A 15,922-nucleotide genomic window follows, 5' to 3' on the forward strand; every position below is an offset into this window, starting at 1 on the left:
GCTACAAAGATGAGGACAGACTGCTTTGTGGTGTTTCATTCTGCCCGTTTCGCCCGCAACCGGTAACGCTGTGCGCCATACGGCGTCTGTCGGTAATTAGTTTTTACCGCGAATGAGTTCTTGAGACGCGGGGGGGGGGGGGGGGGGGGGGGATACGCATATTTATTTACGCGTTCGGTTTGATTGGATGCTTCGCATCACAATTAATTATAAAAAAGAAATGTTAGGACCCTTCATTGCTGTTTTTTCCAGCTCATTTCTGCTGCTCCGTAATTTTTGTTGTTTGTATTTTTATGACCTCGGCTGTGCTTGAATTTGCGTCTAACTAGCGAGCGTTAGAAAAGGCGTTCAAGTTTCGCGCAACATAATTGTATCAGTAGTCATTGTAATATATACATATATATATAGTGGGAATAAGTCGAAGTTCATTAATTGTCCGTTGTGGCATCGTTACATTATTATCCACTAAACCTTAGGTTCTCCATCACCTTTGTCAGTAAATTTGGTTAGCATTCTTTTCTTCAATGAGTCTTAAATAGTTTAATACTTTTCATTGTATGAAACGCTTCATTTTACTGATTACAATCTGTGCTTTGACTACGGAAATTAGGAGAGATTCATAAGGAACAAAACGCTGGTTTTTCATTGAGGATGGGCAGGTCCATTTTGCTCTGGGACTTTCTACGCACTACTTTGCCGTACGACCCGCCATGGTTGCTCAGTGGCTATGGTGTTGGGCTGCTGAGCACGAGGTCGCGGGATCGAATCCCGGCCATGGCGGCCGCATTTCGATGGGGGCGAAATGCGAAAACACCCGTGTACTTACATTTAGGTGCACGTTAATGATCCCCAGGTGGTCGAAATTTCCGGAGTCCCCCGCTACGGCGTGCCTCATAATCAGAAAGTGATTCTGGCACGTAAAACCCAATAATTTAATTTTAACTTTGCCGTACAGCCGGTAATGTCACACAGCCCTTTATTGGTGATGGTTGTATGACACTATATGTGATAGTAAATTACAGTGTGCATCGGCACAAAAAAGTATTGTTCTTTTTCCTCCACTTGGCAACTACATGCGTTATGAGTTGTTCAAAGAAGTTGTTCTGCATCAAAATGGATGCAACGCTTCCAAGGGTGCCACTGCTGTTGAAATACATTTTTCGGTGGGTTCACTCAAGCACCTTAATATAGCTTAATATAGACCTGCGTACTTCCATTTTATTTTAAGGAGTTGCAGAGGCCACAGCAGCCTTTGCTTGGCTGCTGGCCTTGATAAGTGTAGACGAAAGGAGTGTCATTTTTGAAGGGTTGACTTGAACTTGACTAGTGGCCTGTAAATAAAAGTAAAAAATGACATGTGGCACTGGCATCATTTCATAATTACAATGTTAACCTTAATTTGGCATAAAAAAACTTAAATAGTAATTTCTTGCATCTACTGAATGAATGTATAACACTTCATGTGTGTTCATGTGGACAAATTTGATTAAGAATAACTTTTTATACTTTCTCTTGGTCTGTGGCTATAACAGCGTGAAGTCTAGTATTTCTTTACAGGAAGATAACATTTTTCATTCATAGTGATGACAAGAGCAATAGCAGATGTCTTGCTTGGTCCTTTCCATTAGTGTTATGGGCATATGTGCTTGCATCGCTTGGGTTAGTGGCCGTTCTTCTTTTTTTTAATGCACAAAAAAATGTTCGCCGTATCCTTATTAAGCTCTGCATTGCTCATTTCAATGAACTGACTTTATATTAAATGTCTATATGCGTTGTTGTGCAGCTTCTAAATACTGTTTCCCCTGACACTTGTTCCCTCTCTTTTCCTATGTCAGTATCTACTATTCTGATGTACCTCTTGATTTACTGAACCTATTTGCCATCTGTGTAGTAGCAGTAGAAATGATATTTCAACTTGCAGATGGAGTTTTCTTAATTCTCGCATTTTGCATGTGTCCTCCCGTACAGATTGACTACCCAGACTGCGAGCTGCTGCGGCCGGGGCAGCGGCAGTCGTGCACCACCATGAACTTGGAGCGGCTGCTGGCCCTCGAGCCGGACGAGGTGGCCGTTGAAACAAGGCACCCACACCACCACCTTCAGGTTGGTCCATGGGATTTAATTTCGCTGCCATTGAAGACCCTTTGAAGTATTGTGATGAGGATGCACCCAAAAAGTAACCAGAATATATATGTATACGCCCCCCCCCCCTTTTTTTGTGAGGTACCACTTTGTACTTCTTTAAGCACAGTGGTAAGCTTTTCTAGCATATGGCCTTTTGCATTAATCTTCTGAGTATTACAGCTCTAGGCTCAGTTGCTCGTTCATTATTCTAGTCATCATACTCGTGTGCATGAAATGTTCAATGATTTTCTCGTCACTTAACGCAAAGATCACGGTGTGTGTGTGTGAAACTTGTTTCTTCCACCGGCTTGATCGTACAGTGAAGTTGTCTACTGCACATTTTGAGCAATGGTGGATGCACTTTGTGTGAAGAAATGTTTTTGATATTCTTAGGTGGAATTAATCATTTTGCTGATGTTTCTGGTGGATCTTGAGGTCATAAGTTCCAATATGGGTCATAAGTGTACCTTGAATATTCATGTACACAGGGGCTGCTGTTGATATGAAGAAGAGTGATTTAGGTGTTTAGAATAGGTTTTTGTAAATGGACTTAATCTCCTGCATGTTTTTCAGGTGTGTAAAAATATGTCAAAGAAATATAGTGGAAACGCGGACTTTTCTTTTTTTATTTTTAACTTTGAAGCTTCGATGTTCTGATAGCGTTACGTTTCGTTAAAGTGCAAGTGTTCCATAGTAAAAAAGAAATCTGGTTAGTATGTATCTTGCCTTCTAATGCAATTGGCTTCCACTCTTTGCAGTTCTAAATTTCGGTGCACAGCAAGATTGCACATACAGTGTTCTACATAGACGAATTCTCCCACTCAAATATATCTGCACCTATGGAGACATGTGCAGACCTTTTCCTTTTTCAGACTCAATTTTTAGCCTGGCTACCTGAGCACGGAAAGACTCATTATCCAACTGTTCTTGAAGCAGTACAGAAAGCCCAAAAATTGATATCTGCCTCTAACGTTCTGACTTTTCCCTCTTTTGAATGAGAGGTTATGCACAACCATTCTCACAATTGAGTGACAGTGCTACTAGTGGCCGCTGGCAGTGTTTTTTCTGTTTTACCAAGTGAATACATGATTAGTGGCTTCTTGTGGCGGTGGGTAGTTACATCACCGTGTGCCACAGTATGCAGTGATCCTTGGGGCTTGCAACTGCTGCTCATGGCTGTAAAGGTGTGCCCTATTGACGCAGGATGAAATCCCATTTCAAATGATGTTTCAAACCGTGCATCATGACTTCGATCCATACTGAAAGATATGCTTGTAGTCAGTGCTGGGCAATATGGAAGATACATGTATCTTAGATACTCTTTGGGTAACTTGTATCTGTATCAAAATTTTGAGGTACTAACAGACATTTTATTCAAATCGAACAAGGTTGGTCAGAGTTGACCAATTTCCAAGCAAACATTTTTGTGCATGCGCGCTGGCTGCTGCATTATATATATAAGAAATTTTCGATTGTTTCGAAGTATCTTGAGATACAAATAGAAAATATCGTATCGGATACAATAATTGCGGTAGTGTCTTGTATCTGTATCTCAAATACTTGTCCAAGTATTTTGTATCATAATAAGATACAATTGCAAAGTGACCTTTGCCCAGTCCTGCTTGTAGCGATATTTGCACTGAGCAACTATAAATGCAATGCAACATGAACCTCACAGGGCAATTATTAGATTTCCAGCTCATTCACACATGTGTTTAGAAGTTTGGTTGCATTAGTATAACTTCGGGCTTTAGTAGTGGGTGGCTATAGTCACATGGCATTGGTTCTTGATTTATTTTAACTAACTAAAGGTATGCAACTTATTAAGTGCTATGGTTTTTCATAGCTGGTCTTGTCACTTTACAGCACCAGTATTAACATTGTCTTCGATTCTTGGCCCAATGCAGCAGTTGCCCTTGGACTGTCAGCAGACTGCACTACACAAAGAAGGCCTGCTCAAATCTAATCGAAGCTCACGCAGCAGTGACACCTCGTCGGCCTACTCAGGGTCGGACACAATGCAGTCAGTGCAGTCGTCTCTGGAGGACAACGATGTTGACTTCGCTGGCCTCGTGGAAAGCACGGTTGATTCTGATGAAGAAGAGGACCTTGCCGAGTCTATCAATGTAAGTGGGCATTTAAGGGATGCAAGGGGTTTGTGGGCCCTGACCGTGCAAGAATTGGTGCCATCTAGCTGCTATTGAGGTATTTATGGGACACTGTGCATGAGCTTTTGTATTCGAAGTGAAACCGTTTTCATAAGTTGACTTGCCTATACACTCAAGGCACTGTTTTTGATCTTTTGATTGGGGCCTGGATTAGTAAATGAGACTTATTCATATACATGACTTTGTCTCCTTCAATCAACCTAGTTTTCCTTTTGCCAGGTTTTAGTATCTTAAGTAGGGGAAGAAACAAAAGTACCCCTTCGCTTTTGATTATGAAGCCACTGGGTAGAACATATGGCCTAATATAAAGGAAGCAGTGCAGAGGGCATGTGCAGCAGAAGTGAAGGCAAACTGTAGACATATCTTGTAGCCTCGGAGCTGTCAGATCACTCCAGGTAGAGCTAGAGGCAAATCTGTTAGCTGTGTTTTCATTCCTTAAAATGGGCTTGACATCTTCATGCTATGGGTAGAAGCCAGTTCAATAGCATACTACTTCCTGCTCACCCTCTGCCTTTGTTTAATGTTTTCAGTGTGAAGTGGAAGCTGTTGAAATATGAGAATCGCAATTGGCCCCTATAATGGCAAATACCATTACAATACCATGACTTCACTTTTTGGGGGGGGGGTTCATTTAGGGCAACCACGCATGGTCGAAATGAAAAGTTAGGGGCAATTTAACAGTAAGTGCATGAGAAATGTGCGAGCATTACGTCGCATATCATTGAAGTCCCAGATCCATGATTTAAGCCGTGTTCACCACATTGCAAAGTTCTGTTTAGGAGCTCGCTCGACACACACCCTGCCTCTTCTAGGAGCAAAGTGCAACTGATGGTACTCTGGGGCAGACCACTGTCAGTTGCATTATATATGCACGCTCACACAGGCACACATGCTCCTTTAAGCTGTCTTAACCCACTCCCTACCTTTTAGCCACATGACTGGGTTCCCACACTTCACACACATACTTTTTTTCCACTTTGACACTCCTAATGCTAATGCATTGGAAAAAGTCTTGCTTGTTGGTTACAGGTCGATAGCATGTTGCATCTGGTGCTGTGACCGAAGTGCTACATAATTTTTTGCTTAGCTGCAATTGAAGGAAAGCGACCACACTTTTTCGAGATTATAGTCACATTACAATGCTCTGGGTTTCTGGCATTTCCACTAGCTTCTTTTTGTAATACACTTAAATGAAGTTGGCTTGCGAGTTGCATGTTGTTGATTTCGTAAATGGCAGTACAAAATTACACATTTGCTTCTAATCATTAAATTTAATTCGCACAAAGGGATTATAGTTTGCAACAGACAAAGAGCCGAGCACTGATCAGTTACATTACTAAATGGCTTTACCAGCAGTGCTAATCTTTTGCCATCTGTTTGAAAGGGATTCTATTTTATGCCTATAGCAACTGGGATAAGTAGCCAGCATCTCCGCCAAATGTGATAAGGGGCCCTATAACGTAAAATTATTCCAATATGTTTTTATTCCAATCTCCTGACATCAAATTTGCGTAACCGCCGACGCAAACATCGGGTGGTCACTCGCAAGGTTGTCTGAATAGACCAATCAAATGCTCACCTCGTTGATAGGAGGTAACTTTTGTTGGCTGGAAAAACGAATAACATTGCCTACACTGAGTGGCTTGCCTTATCTAATTGGCTGACAGGAGGTGAGGAGCACGCTCAAGTGGAGAGGGAATCGATGGGCCAGGCCGCTGCACTGAAAATCAATAACAAGATGATGAGGGTGGTGCCGGTGTCTGCCATTGGTCCACTTTCCTTTACTTAGCTTGCGCTGGCTGGTCGAAAATCGCAGCAGCGTGCAACGGAAGCTTAAGAATGACGTTAAAACGGATCCTCAGCAGAGAAGAGTTGCCAGAATGAGTCATAAACGTGCCGAAAGTGCTCGAAAACGTTACATGGCCACGCAAAAACTTTATTGTATGCGATTCAACCAGCGCGCTCTGGCAGGTGCAAGTTGCCAGGGCCTGAGCGATCGGCGGCAGCCATATTTTATTTTTTTCAGAACGCGGCAGCCTGCGGCTATTGAGAAGGAAGTTCAGTTTTGTTCGGCATAATAGTGCATCTTTAACGCATACACGTCACTTTGACGCGGTGAATTATTGCAGTTTTGTGACATCGCGTGACAGGAAGGTGAAGTAGGTGCAGCACAAAAACTTTTGACCAATAACCGAGGGCTAATGGCGAAAAGGCGCTGAATTGGAAATAACTATTTTTCTTTTGTTCAGTCAAATCATGCATAACCAGTGTGTACACGTCATATCAGATGGCGAGCTATCACTGTTTTCATGACGTTGCGTGACAGGTGAAGTGGGGGTGGCTCAAAAAAGTTTTTGACCAACCGCGGAGGGCTGATTGCAGAATTGGAATAGAAACGTTTGGAATAGTTTTACGTTATAGTGGCCAAGGTTTAAATACAACAGCAATAATTGTTGAAGAGCACTACAGTGTCAGCGAAACAGCACAAGCTCCCTTGCAATCGCATCACCAGTCGTCGTCTTCTCCGAGGTGTCACCGAAAACATGAAGGCACAGCTGCTTCATTGCACTATTTCGTTTATTGTGCATTGTGAGCAATGTAACATGTCATATCTTGCTTTCTTCTGTACTGTAAGTTCCACATATGTGTTTTGTGAATGAGCCTCATTAAAAAGAGAGAGAGGGGGGATGTGATAAGTACATGAAGTAATGAACACTCATTTGAATAAATTGTAAATCATATTTGCTTGTGCTGTTGGGCACTACAGAGGCTTCTTTCGTGCCTGTGTTTATGGTAAGACATGGTATGGAACCTACTGTATACTATAGTTAAGCGTTGAAGTTGAGGGGTTTAAACTGCACAGCATGTCTTTTACTATGCAAACTTTTGAATTTTTCATCCTGAACTGGTTGTGAAGGTTAGCACTGCTTTTCTTTGATCAGAGCCTCGCAATAAGAGATGCCTACCATGAATGCCTCGAAAAGGATCCCAATGACCGGACAGAAGATGACATTGAGACCCTGCTTGAGTTTATGCAGCCTTTGCCCGTGAGTGGCTACTATTTTTGGGTTTATTGCTGAGGTTCCTTTCTTTTCAGTTTGAGGTCTCGTTGTCTTTGGGTCAAGCCATCATATCTACGGGAAACAGTGCAAATATTCACTTAAGCTTTTTGTGATGTTCAGCAAATACCTAAAGGCATCAGCTAATCATATTTTCCTTACTGTAACCACAACATGCTCCTTTGCGACACTTCTCACCATATTACGAGAAGGTTTCCTTAGTTGCATTACTGCTACATAGGATGGTTGCATGTGCCTGCTGACAACAGTTGCTCATAATTTTGATTATCTTAGCATTGTTTGTCACTACAGCAATCTTGCACTGGTATTATTGATTGATGAGGTGTACAGTAGCAAGCAAGGAGCAGAACGACAAGACAAAGCATGAGTGAAAGACAAGATATGAGTGCTCTTGTCTTTTTTATTATTATTATTGTCTTTCATTGTCCTGCTCCCTTCTTCACACATTATACCTCTACAAGAATAGATTACAAATTAAACTCAGTCTGCCACCCTTCAAAGTTACGCTGGTAAAAGGAATGCATATAGCAGTCATAGGATGTTAGTCTAGCCTGAAATACCGCATAGACTGCTAGAAAAGAAAAGCAAAGCAGTTAGTCTTTTATGAAAATACTTGCACCTGAAAAGGAGTGTTCTCAAGTGAAAAAATAAAATCACTGATGAGACTATAGTCGGATACAACTTTAGAAAAAAGAGGCGTTTACTCCTCCGAGGTGGAGGCACATGTGCATCCACCAATGGGTGCGCACTCTGGACCGGCGTCATGCGCTGGACGGCTGGTGACCCCGCCGTCGGAGAAGATGGCCGCCCGGGCTTCGAACTGGGCGAGGTCACGTCAGCTGTGTGCTGCAGCCCCTCGTCAGAGTGAATTCCAGAACTGTTAGTGATGGTCTATCATGCCGGAAATATTACTGCGAGCTTACGACACGGCATTTGTGCCGCGTGCGTTTATTCTGAGCCGTGATCTGGCGAAGAAACATTGCAGTGAGCATCGCTGGCACTGCGCTACGTTTTGCCTGAAAACAGGATCCCATGGCGACCGCTACGAACACACATCCTGTGTGTTTGTTCCATGTTTTATTTCGCTCCCTAGTGAAGTTACGACGAGAGTAGTTTTCCAAAGACTGGTGCCTACTGTTAGCAGCGGGTGTGTTCGTGTACTCTGTCGCTGCGTTTTTCGTTGGACGGGGTGAAGTGGTGGAGTAAAACCATTCTCAGGAAAAACCAGGAAAGTGTGCGCGCATGAAACAAACCTACGAGTGACTCAGCAGAAAATATTTGCAGAAGAAGCCTTCAACGCAAAGATTTGTCGCCGTCAACTTAGCGTGAACGATCATTGTCAGCAGTGAGATAGCCGAGCGTCTAGCGACAGTGTTCGAGTGTTGTGTAGCACCGCCGATTGATTGCTGTCCACCAGTGCTCACTGCACGCGCAAGCTGTAGAATGCGTGCTGTGAAATTGTGAAAACACAAAACCAAAAATATAAATTTTATGCTATTTAAAACCAAGAGTATTTATTTAACACAATAAATGAAGAACTTTTGTACCTTCCTGCCTCGACCGTATTCACGCCCCAGGTTTGTAATGGTTGCGATAAATGCATTGTTTTATATAAGTACTTTTTTTAATATCAACTGACTTATTTTAAGCTTGAAAAACGAGTAGTAGATACGCCGTGTACATGTGAACAAGCGCAAAAGCCTTGCAGAGCTGCTCTTTCTACTTTTGTCACTTGCAATGAAGCTAAAGAGCAGACGGGCAGCGTTGTAGAAGGCACGGGGTTATTTTCCCTCGCGATCCGGCATGTGCTGTAGCACATGAGAGCTCTACTAAACCAGTCATCAAAATACAAAAGTCTTTATTTATACCGAGAATAACGCGTTTCAGGAGCACGATTTTTCAAGCGGGACTATTTTAGTCGCGGAGGCAATCGGCTGTCGCACTTCGGTCATCTGAGCGGGGTCTCCCTTTTTTTCTAAAGTTGTATCTGACTATAGTAAGCTTTAATTTAGAAAAATATAGTACAAAAATAAGAAATCTAGCATAACTTTTATATTGAGATGAATGCAGAGAAAAAAAGTGCGCTGAATTTTAGAAAAAAGTACAAATAAAGCAGGACCCTAAATATATGATTGTGCCAGCACTGACGCATATGAACTTTTCCCGCATAGCACTTGTTTCAATGCCTTTTCCTTTTCCTCTCATCTCGTGCCAGGCATTTGCCAACATGACACTGTCAGTGCGTAGAGAGCTGTGTGCCGTCATGGTGTTTGCTGTGGTAGAAAAGGCTGGCACAGTAGTGATGAACGATGGTGAGGAGCTGGACTCTTGGTCTGTCATCGTCAACGGGCAGGTTGAGGTGGAAATGCTTGATGGAACCACTTACACCCTTTCTATGGGGGACAGGTGAGATCCTTGTTGCAGCATTCAACTGTTCACTTACTTCAACCTCATGCCCTTTTTTTGTTTCACAATGTGTACTAAATGTAACCTGTCCCTGTGATGTTTTTAACATTTTCTTTAGTATTGTCAATGCTACAAGCATACAGGAGGTTAGCTCTTTGGGGGAACACAGTTTTGCTACTGTGCTCTTGACCATAACTACCACATGTCGATATATACCAGCTGTTCTTGGATGTGGGCAAAAGACGGACTAGGTTAAGGTTTACGAACACTTCCATAGAGCTCAGCGTCCGAATGAACAATAGTGCACCAAGCGGTTGGGATGAACTTCTTGCGGTTGTCGTATAGGTATGCACGTTTGGAACGCTAGCTGGCACGGGTTACGCCGGCTGCACTACTCCCCAAAGTGCGTGCATGTATGCTCAGCTAATGTGTGTCTGTGTAGCATGTACAAGTTTTGCACGAGCAGGTTGGGCAAGTGCAGGCTTTCCTTACATCGTGAGTATGATGACTGGGTTATTTGTTGTGACAGAACATTCTAGAGAGTTTAGGCTTTCCTGACATTGTCTATTTTTCTAAAAACAGCGCTTCTTGTGTCCCCTTTTTGAAACGTTGGCTTCAGGGACCTTCTTTGTCTGGCCACTGTTGATCGCTTGGAGTGTTGTCATAACTACTATGTTGTCAGTTCTGCATGATGCAAAGATAGTAGCAGAAACCATGAATAGAAAGTAGCAAAATTGTTCACATCTTTTTGTATCCATAGCTTACCAAGGAAACTGGTTTACATCTCATGCCATAGACCTAGGACTAGGACCTAGGACTGCATAGGACTATCATCCAAAGTAGAGTTCATTTCCTCTTTAGCCTCCCCCCCCCCCAAGAAAAAAAAGAAGTGTTCATAATTAAGGGCTGTGAGAGTAGCAGCTTTTACTTTTGGAGTTTAGTTCAATTTCGGCATTGCATTGCATTGTGTTGTGGTGTTTCTTCCTGTTCTAGCTTTGGCATCACACCAACTATGGAGAAGATGCACCATGTAGGCACCATGCGCACACGAGTAGATGACTGCCAGTTTGTGTGCATTGCCCAAGGCGACTATTGTCGCATTCTTCACCGCAGCGAGGAGAACACATGCAAGCTCGAGGAGGACGGTCGTGTGGTTTTGGTCACTGAGCACCGAACTGTTGACTCGGGCAGCAGAGAAGGGCACATCGTTATCAGGGTACGTGCTTTGTTATAGCCGACAATGCAATGACTATGCAATGCACTCTTGTAAAGTTGTTGTACTTTAAGTGTTTTTGAAGTAACAAAGAAATTGAGAAAAATATTCAGCTAAAGGGGGCATTTCACTATATTCTCACTGCATACTGCCTGTGGGAATTGCATCAATCAGGGAAAAAAAGAAAAACTTCATGGAATCATTGGCTATAATGAATTCTAAAGGCTCATCTCTAATTAATTCTCAAAGTTACTATGCATGTGCAAATGTCTGTACTGTTTCTTGCAGGGGACACCGGATCGATTATTGGCGCAGTTGTTTGAAGAGAATGCACTTGATCCTGGCTACATAGAAGACTTCTTACTAACATATCGCACATTCATTCCAAGCTCAGTGGTGGTCTGCAACAAGCTCCTCTCGTGGTTCAATGACCCCCAATTGAGAGACAAGGTGAGTGCCACACCTTTAGATATGCAATTTCAAACAGTCCTTTTGTTTTTGTTTTTGCCAGCACCAGCATCACCGATGAAGGCTTGTGGGGCTTTTTGGCAGTATTTAATGCAGTAAATCCCAGTTGGCACATTTTTCAAGGGACTGCGGCAAAAAGACATAACAGCTGAGAGAATGTAACAGTGAGGAAGGCCTCAAATCACCATAGTAACGTCGGGAACAGCTCTGAATGGATGCTAGTACAGTTATTGGATGTCTCGCTGCCTGTACTGCGACTAAAGACAGTGTGTGCACGTGTTTATAATTAAGGGACACAGACTGTTTCGTAACAATGACCCCATATCACTTTTAAAATGCCTCACCGCATAATACAGTTGTATTGTGGTGAAGCTGACTTAAAAGAACTGGCAAAAACCACAATCGCCCCGAGACACGCTACTCGGGACTGATAATTGTTTTCCTGGCAGGGCTTGTCAAGCTTAATCGCGAGTATACCTTTATTGTCTTTGTAGCAATGTGCATGAGAAAATTTGCCTTAGTATCGCTAAATGTATGTGACTGCCACATTCAAATGCAATGTAAGATGCGGGAGCATTACACAATGGCTATATATCAAATGGGAACATAATACATAGGAGCTAATGGGCTTTAGGTATAGGAAGTTTTGGCATTCCTGGTGTAGACATCCATGTTGGAAGTCGTCCCGGCTTGCTTTCCTGCTAGAAACCACCCGAGCACCTACAGGAGATGTGGCCGATTTAACTGTAGTTGAATCACGCATGGGGCAGTCAGGCACATAGTTCTGAAAACTGTGGTGGAGGCACCGACATTGCTGCAGTTGTATTTAGGCTGCTGGAGTGCAGTATAGAAGCTTATGCCAGCAGACCTGTTTTCTCAGCATTAGTGTCTTCAATGGGCCACACGTATGCCAGACATGCCACATTGAGAAGCGAGTCTGGCCCCTTCTTTGAAAGCAAGAGATGTTGGATGCGATGCACTGTTGTAAGAGTTGAGGAGGACTTTGAGATGAAAACTGGAGGTTTATTTACATTATTTACAGTGAGACGACCAAGAAATTAAGTCATAGTCATTACGGGCCGGCAGCAACTCAGACGCTGCGGCCCGTGGCAAGAAGCTCGAAAGAGATGAATCAAGGAATGCTCTGGGAATGCTCTCTCGCTGCTCCCGGTCTCTGGCTTTTAAGCCCTTCGGTGTCTCGAAGTCACGTCACGTTCAGCCAATCGGCGAGCCCACTCAGGTGTCATTTTCGGCCAATGGTAGGAGCCCGTGCGATTGTGTCACACCCGGCGGAGAGGGTCGCTCCTCGGGCCCCAATTGTCCGAGGACTTACTTCTCTCTGCGCTATTGCCTTCCCTGCTTGCAATGCGACGTCACAATAGGTGGATCGGGACGATGCTGCCAGGGTTTCACGGTGCATTACAGCCGTCTTGCTTCGGGACCCACTTTACCTGGAACTGTGCCAGGCTCTCGCTTCACTTTCAGGAAGAGTCGAGCAGTGAATAGCTCCACCTGCGGCACACGAGGTGGGGGACGCCAACTCGTTTGCACGTGCTGCGCCTCGGGAATGTGGTATACGTGCTTCTGCGCTCCTTAATTAGCTGTGGCGCGATTTGATGTGGTCTGGTGAACTCGAAGCAGGCTCAGGAAAAGTCCCGTATCTAACACTGCAAAGCAGCTAGCTCACGTTCGAACAGAATACATCTTGACAGACTACATTGAGGTGAAGCGCGTTATGTTGCACATTGCCTCCAATCCTTCTTAAAATTAACTCTGAAGTGGTTATGTAAAATAGTCATTCCGAATATAAATTTAGATGCGGAACTGTATGGAAATGGTTTAATAATACTCTTGCCATCAACTTTCATCAAATCTGGCCAATACATTTCATCAAATCTGGCCAATACATTTGTGTCATCGCAGACAACAATAAACACCCTTGAACTGCATTTCGAATACTGCGAGATGACATAAAAATCTTGGATGCAGCATCAGTATGTTGATGCATCTGATGTTACGTCATCTCTATGTTTAGGAAATAACGAGTAGTTCTTACCATAACAAGCATGAGGAGATGGTTCCTTTCTCCACATGCTGCTTTTGGTATCTAACCATAGTACTTAAAAAAAAGGAGGGAGGTGGTTTTTCATGTTCGTAGCATAACCAGTCGATAATATGAACAATTTGAAAAGTGATTATGTCTCTGAGCTATCTTGAGTCTCGGAAGATTAAAGCTTGTAAGAAAACCTCAAATTGTTGGTGGAAGTACAGTATCAGCACCTCGACTATAGTTCATTGATGGCTACAGCTCCTTATCTAAGCTTTGAGACCACTTGCACAACCTGTCAGCAGTAAAGCCCCCGTAAGTTTTGTGAGCCTGTCCTCGTATGGAAAAAGCTAGAATTCAGTGATTTCGAACAGCCATCTGGTCACTTCTTTAACGACCTTGAGCATAATGTGAACCTTAACGACCTTGAGCATAATGTGAACCTGAACCTATTGAAAAAGTGAACTCACTATTGATCTCGAATGGCATGGCTTGGCGACTTTGCTTGCGTGCACTGAACTAGTTATCATTCCAACTTGTGTACTGCCTTTGTGGATTTTGAAGTGGAGGGGATCAGTCTTATTGCCTGATATCATGTCATTCACGTTATGGAAAAACTCTTCATGCGATTGTTACTCAAATTGTGACTGTGTTCACTTTGCTATGGTCATTACAGGATATTGACGCAAGGCTTGTTGTAAGTAAAACGTTTAACCATACGGATAAGAAAATGAAATTTTTATCACACTGCTCTGCTATGTCAATAATTAGTTCTGTTCAGTAGGCATGTGTGTACATATATAAGTTTTACTGCTAAGTTCAGGGAATTCATATAATTTTATAGATGAACTGCAGATTTCTGTTTAATTGATACATTTCTTTGCTTCTTTCTCATAGGTGACAAGGGTTGTACTTCTTTGGGTTAACAACCACTTCACCGATTTTGAGACTGATCCAGAAATGATGGAGTTTTTGGAACAGTTCGAGCAATGCCTTGAAGCGAACGTAAGAGCTCACTTTATTTGCCTTGAGTAGATGTTGCGTGTCTTTGTTCATATGTATAAGGAATCAGTTTTGAGCAGTGCATGCAATGTTCTAGTAACCTAACTCATCTGCAGTAAATTATTTGTGGCACTACTTCGAGGAAGGACTACCCTTGCTTGATGAATTACGGGGATTGATTATATATTTCTTGGCTTCTATAATTCTTGCCGAAATTTGTTTGAGCTACCCTGTAATGCCTTTGCCAGTGTGTGCAATAACTGAACGAATATGTCCTTACATAAAAAATTATATATTGAGGTTCGTGGTTTTTTCTTGCAGTAAGGTGTAAACTTGTCAGCTGGTTCATAAATGTAACAGTGCAATCGTTACAGATGAGCAAGGAAACATTCTGGTAAATACAGACTTGATTGCTTGCACATCTGCGTCCTTCGCCCTTTGCAGGTTTCAGTCATGCAGGTTCATTTCTCATGCATTGTGCAAGAAGGTGGTTCTGCATAAACTGTTTGAAGCCTTGTCTGCTGAAGAACAAAAATGCATTACTTCCCACTGTCGTGCGATTTTTTTACAGAAGATGCTTGCCCAGTTGCGTTTGCTGAACATAGCATGTGCAACAAAGGCACGCACACGGGTGGTTACCTTGGCAAGATCATCGCGGGATGACGAGCTCCCTTTTAAAGTTCTTGGAGGCTATGAAACGGGCAATGCCATTTTTGTGGCCAAAGTTGACAAGGTCAATTCCAAGTCGGAGGATGGCTCGCTCAAGCGCGGGGATGAGATCCTGGAAGTGAATGGCCAGAGCTTTGCCACGATGTCATACACTCAGGCCATGGACATTATGAAGAAGGCAACTCATCTCTGCATCACTGTCCGATCGAATCTTCTAGGTGAGTGGCGTGGCTTTGTATTAGCACAGGAAATGTGCAAGTTATCTTAGTACTAAGCAGCTTTTTTTCCATTAGTCATACCCAAGATAATTTGAACACTGAACCACAATTTATTGATATTTCGTTTTCTTTGCATTTAAAGAGCCTGGCATATAACAGAGCAAAGCAGGAATGGGAAAGTGGCTTTTTTTATAAAACTTGCGCTTTTACACATTGTTGCTGTTAAAAGCACATGATAGTTATGCCTTTGCCATGTATGCTTCATCTTTTCTGTTGGAGTAATCTTTATCTTATTGTTTTACTCATCATGCAGTGTGTAATTCTAGGCTGCACACTCTGAAATAGTGAACTACAGTTATGGCACTTTTGACTAGTCATTTTCTCAACACTCTGGTGGCACAGAAAAGTTGCGACAGACACAGCATTGAAGCTGAATTTTGAGTACAAGCAGACTCTCTAACATCGACAATTAGGCTTCATTATAAATGAATGCGCACATTTTATTTCAGAGATGGCTCTGTGGCCTC

At 42.9% G+C, this 15,922-nt stretch overlaps 1 protein-coding gene across 13 annotated transcripts in view; it reads left to right on the forward strand.

The window, feature by feature from the left end:
- Window positions 1-15,922, forward strand: part of LOC139052213 (rap guanine nucleotide exchange factor 2-like) — a 784,545-nt gene that overhangs the window by 725,296 nt on the left and 43,327 nt on the right. For 12 of the 13 annotated variants that reach the window (XM_070529294.1, XM_070529299.1, XM_070529298.1 and 9 more), the window contains 8 exons: window positions 1,969-2,103; window positions 4,032-4,250; window positions 7,235-7,339; window positions 9,588-9,778; window positions 10,772-10,994; window positions 11,280-11,441; window positions 14,404-14,511; window positions 15,080-15,395. In XM_070529294.1, coding sequence (XP_070385395.1) covers window positions 1,969-2,103; window positions 4,032-4,250; window positions 7,235-7,339; window positions 9,588-9,778; window positions 10,772-10,994; window positions 11,280-11,441; window positions 14,404-14,511; window positions 15,080-15,395 — 1,459 coding nt within the window. Of the gene's footprint in view, window positions 1-1,041; window positions 1,164-1,968; window positions 2,104-4,031; window positions 4,251-7,234; window positions 7,340-9,587; window positions 9,779-10,771; window positions 10,995-11,279; window positions 11,442-14,403; window positions 14,512-15,079; window positions 15,396-15,922 lie in introns of those variants that run through there. The other variant, XM_070529300.1, reaches the window with a different exon arrangement.

Source organism: Dermacentor albipictus, unplaced genomic scaffold, assembly GCF_038994185.2.
Source record: "Dermacentor albipictus isolate Rhodes 1998 colony unplaced genomic scaffold, USDA_Dalb.pri_finalv2 scaffold_20, whole genome shotgun sequence".
In the NCBI taxonomy this organism is placed as follows: Eukaryota; Metazoa; Arthropoda; class Arachnida; order Ixodida; family Ixodidae; genus Dermacentor; species Dermacentor albipictus.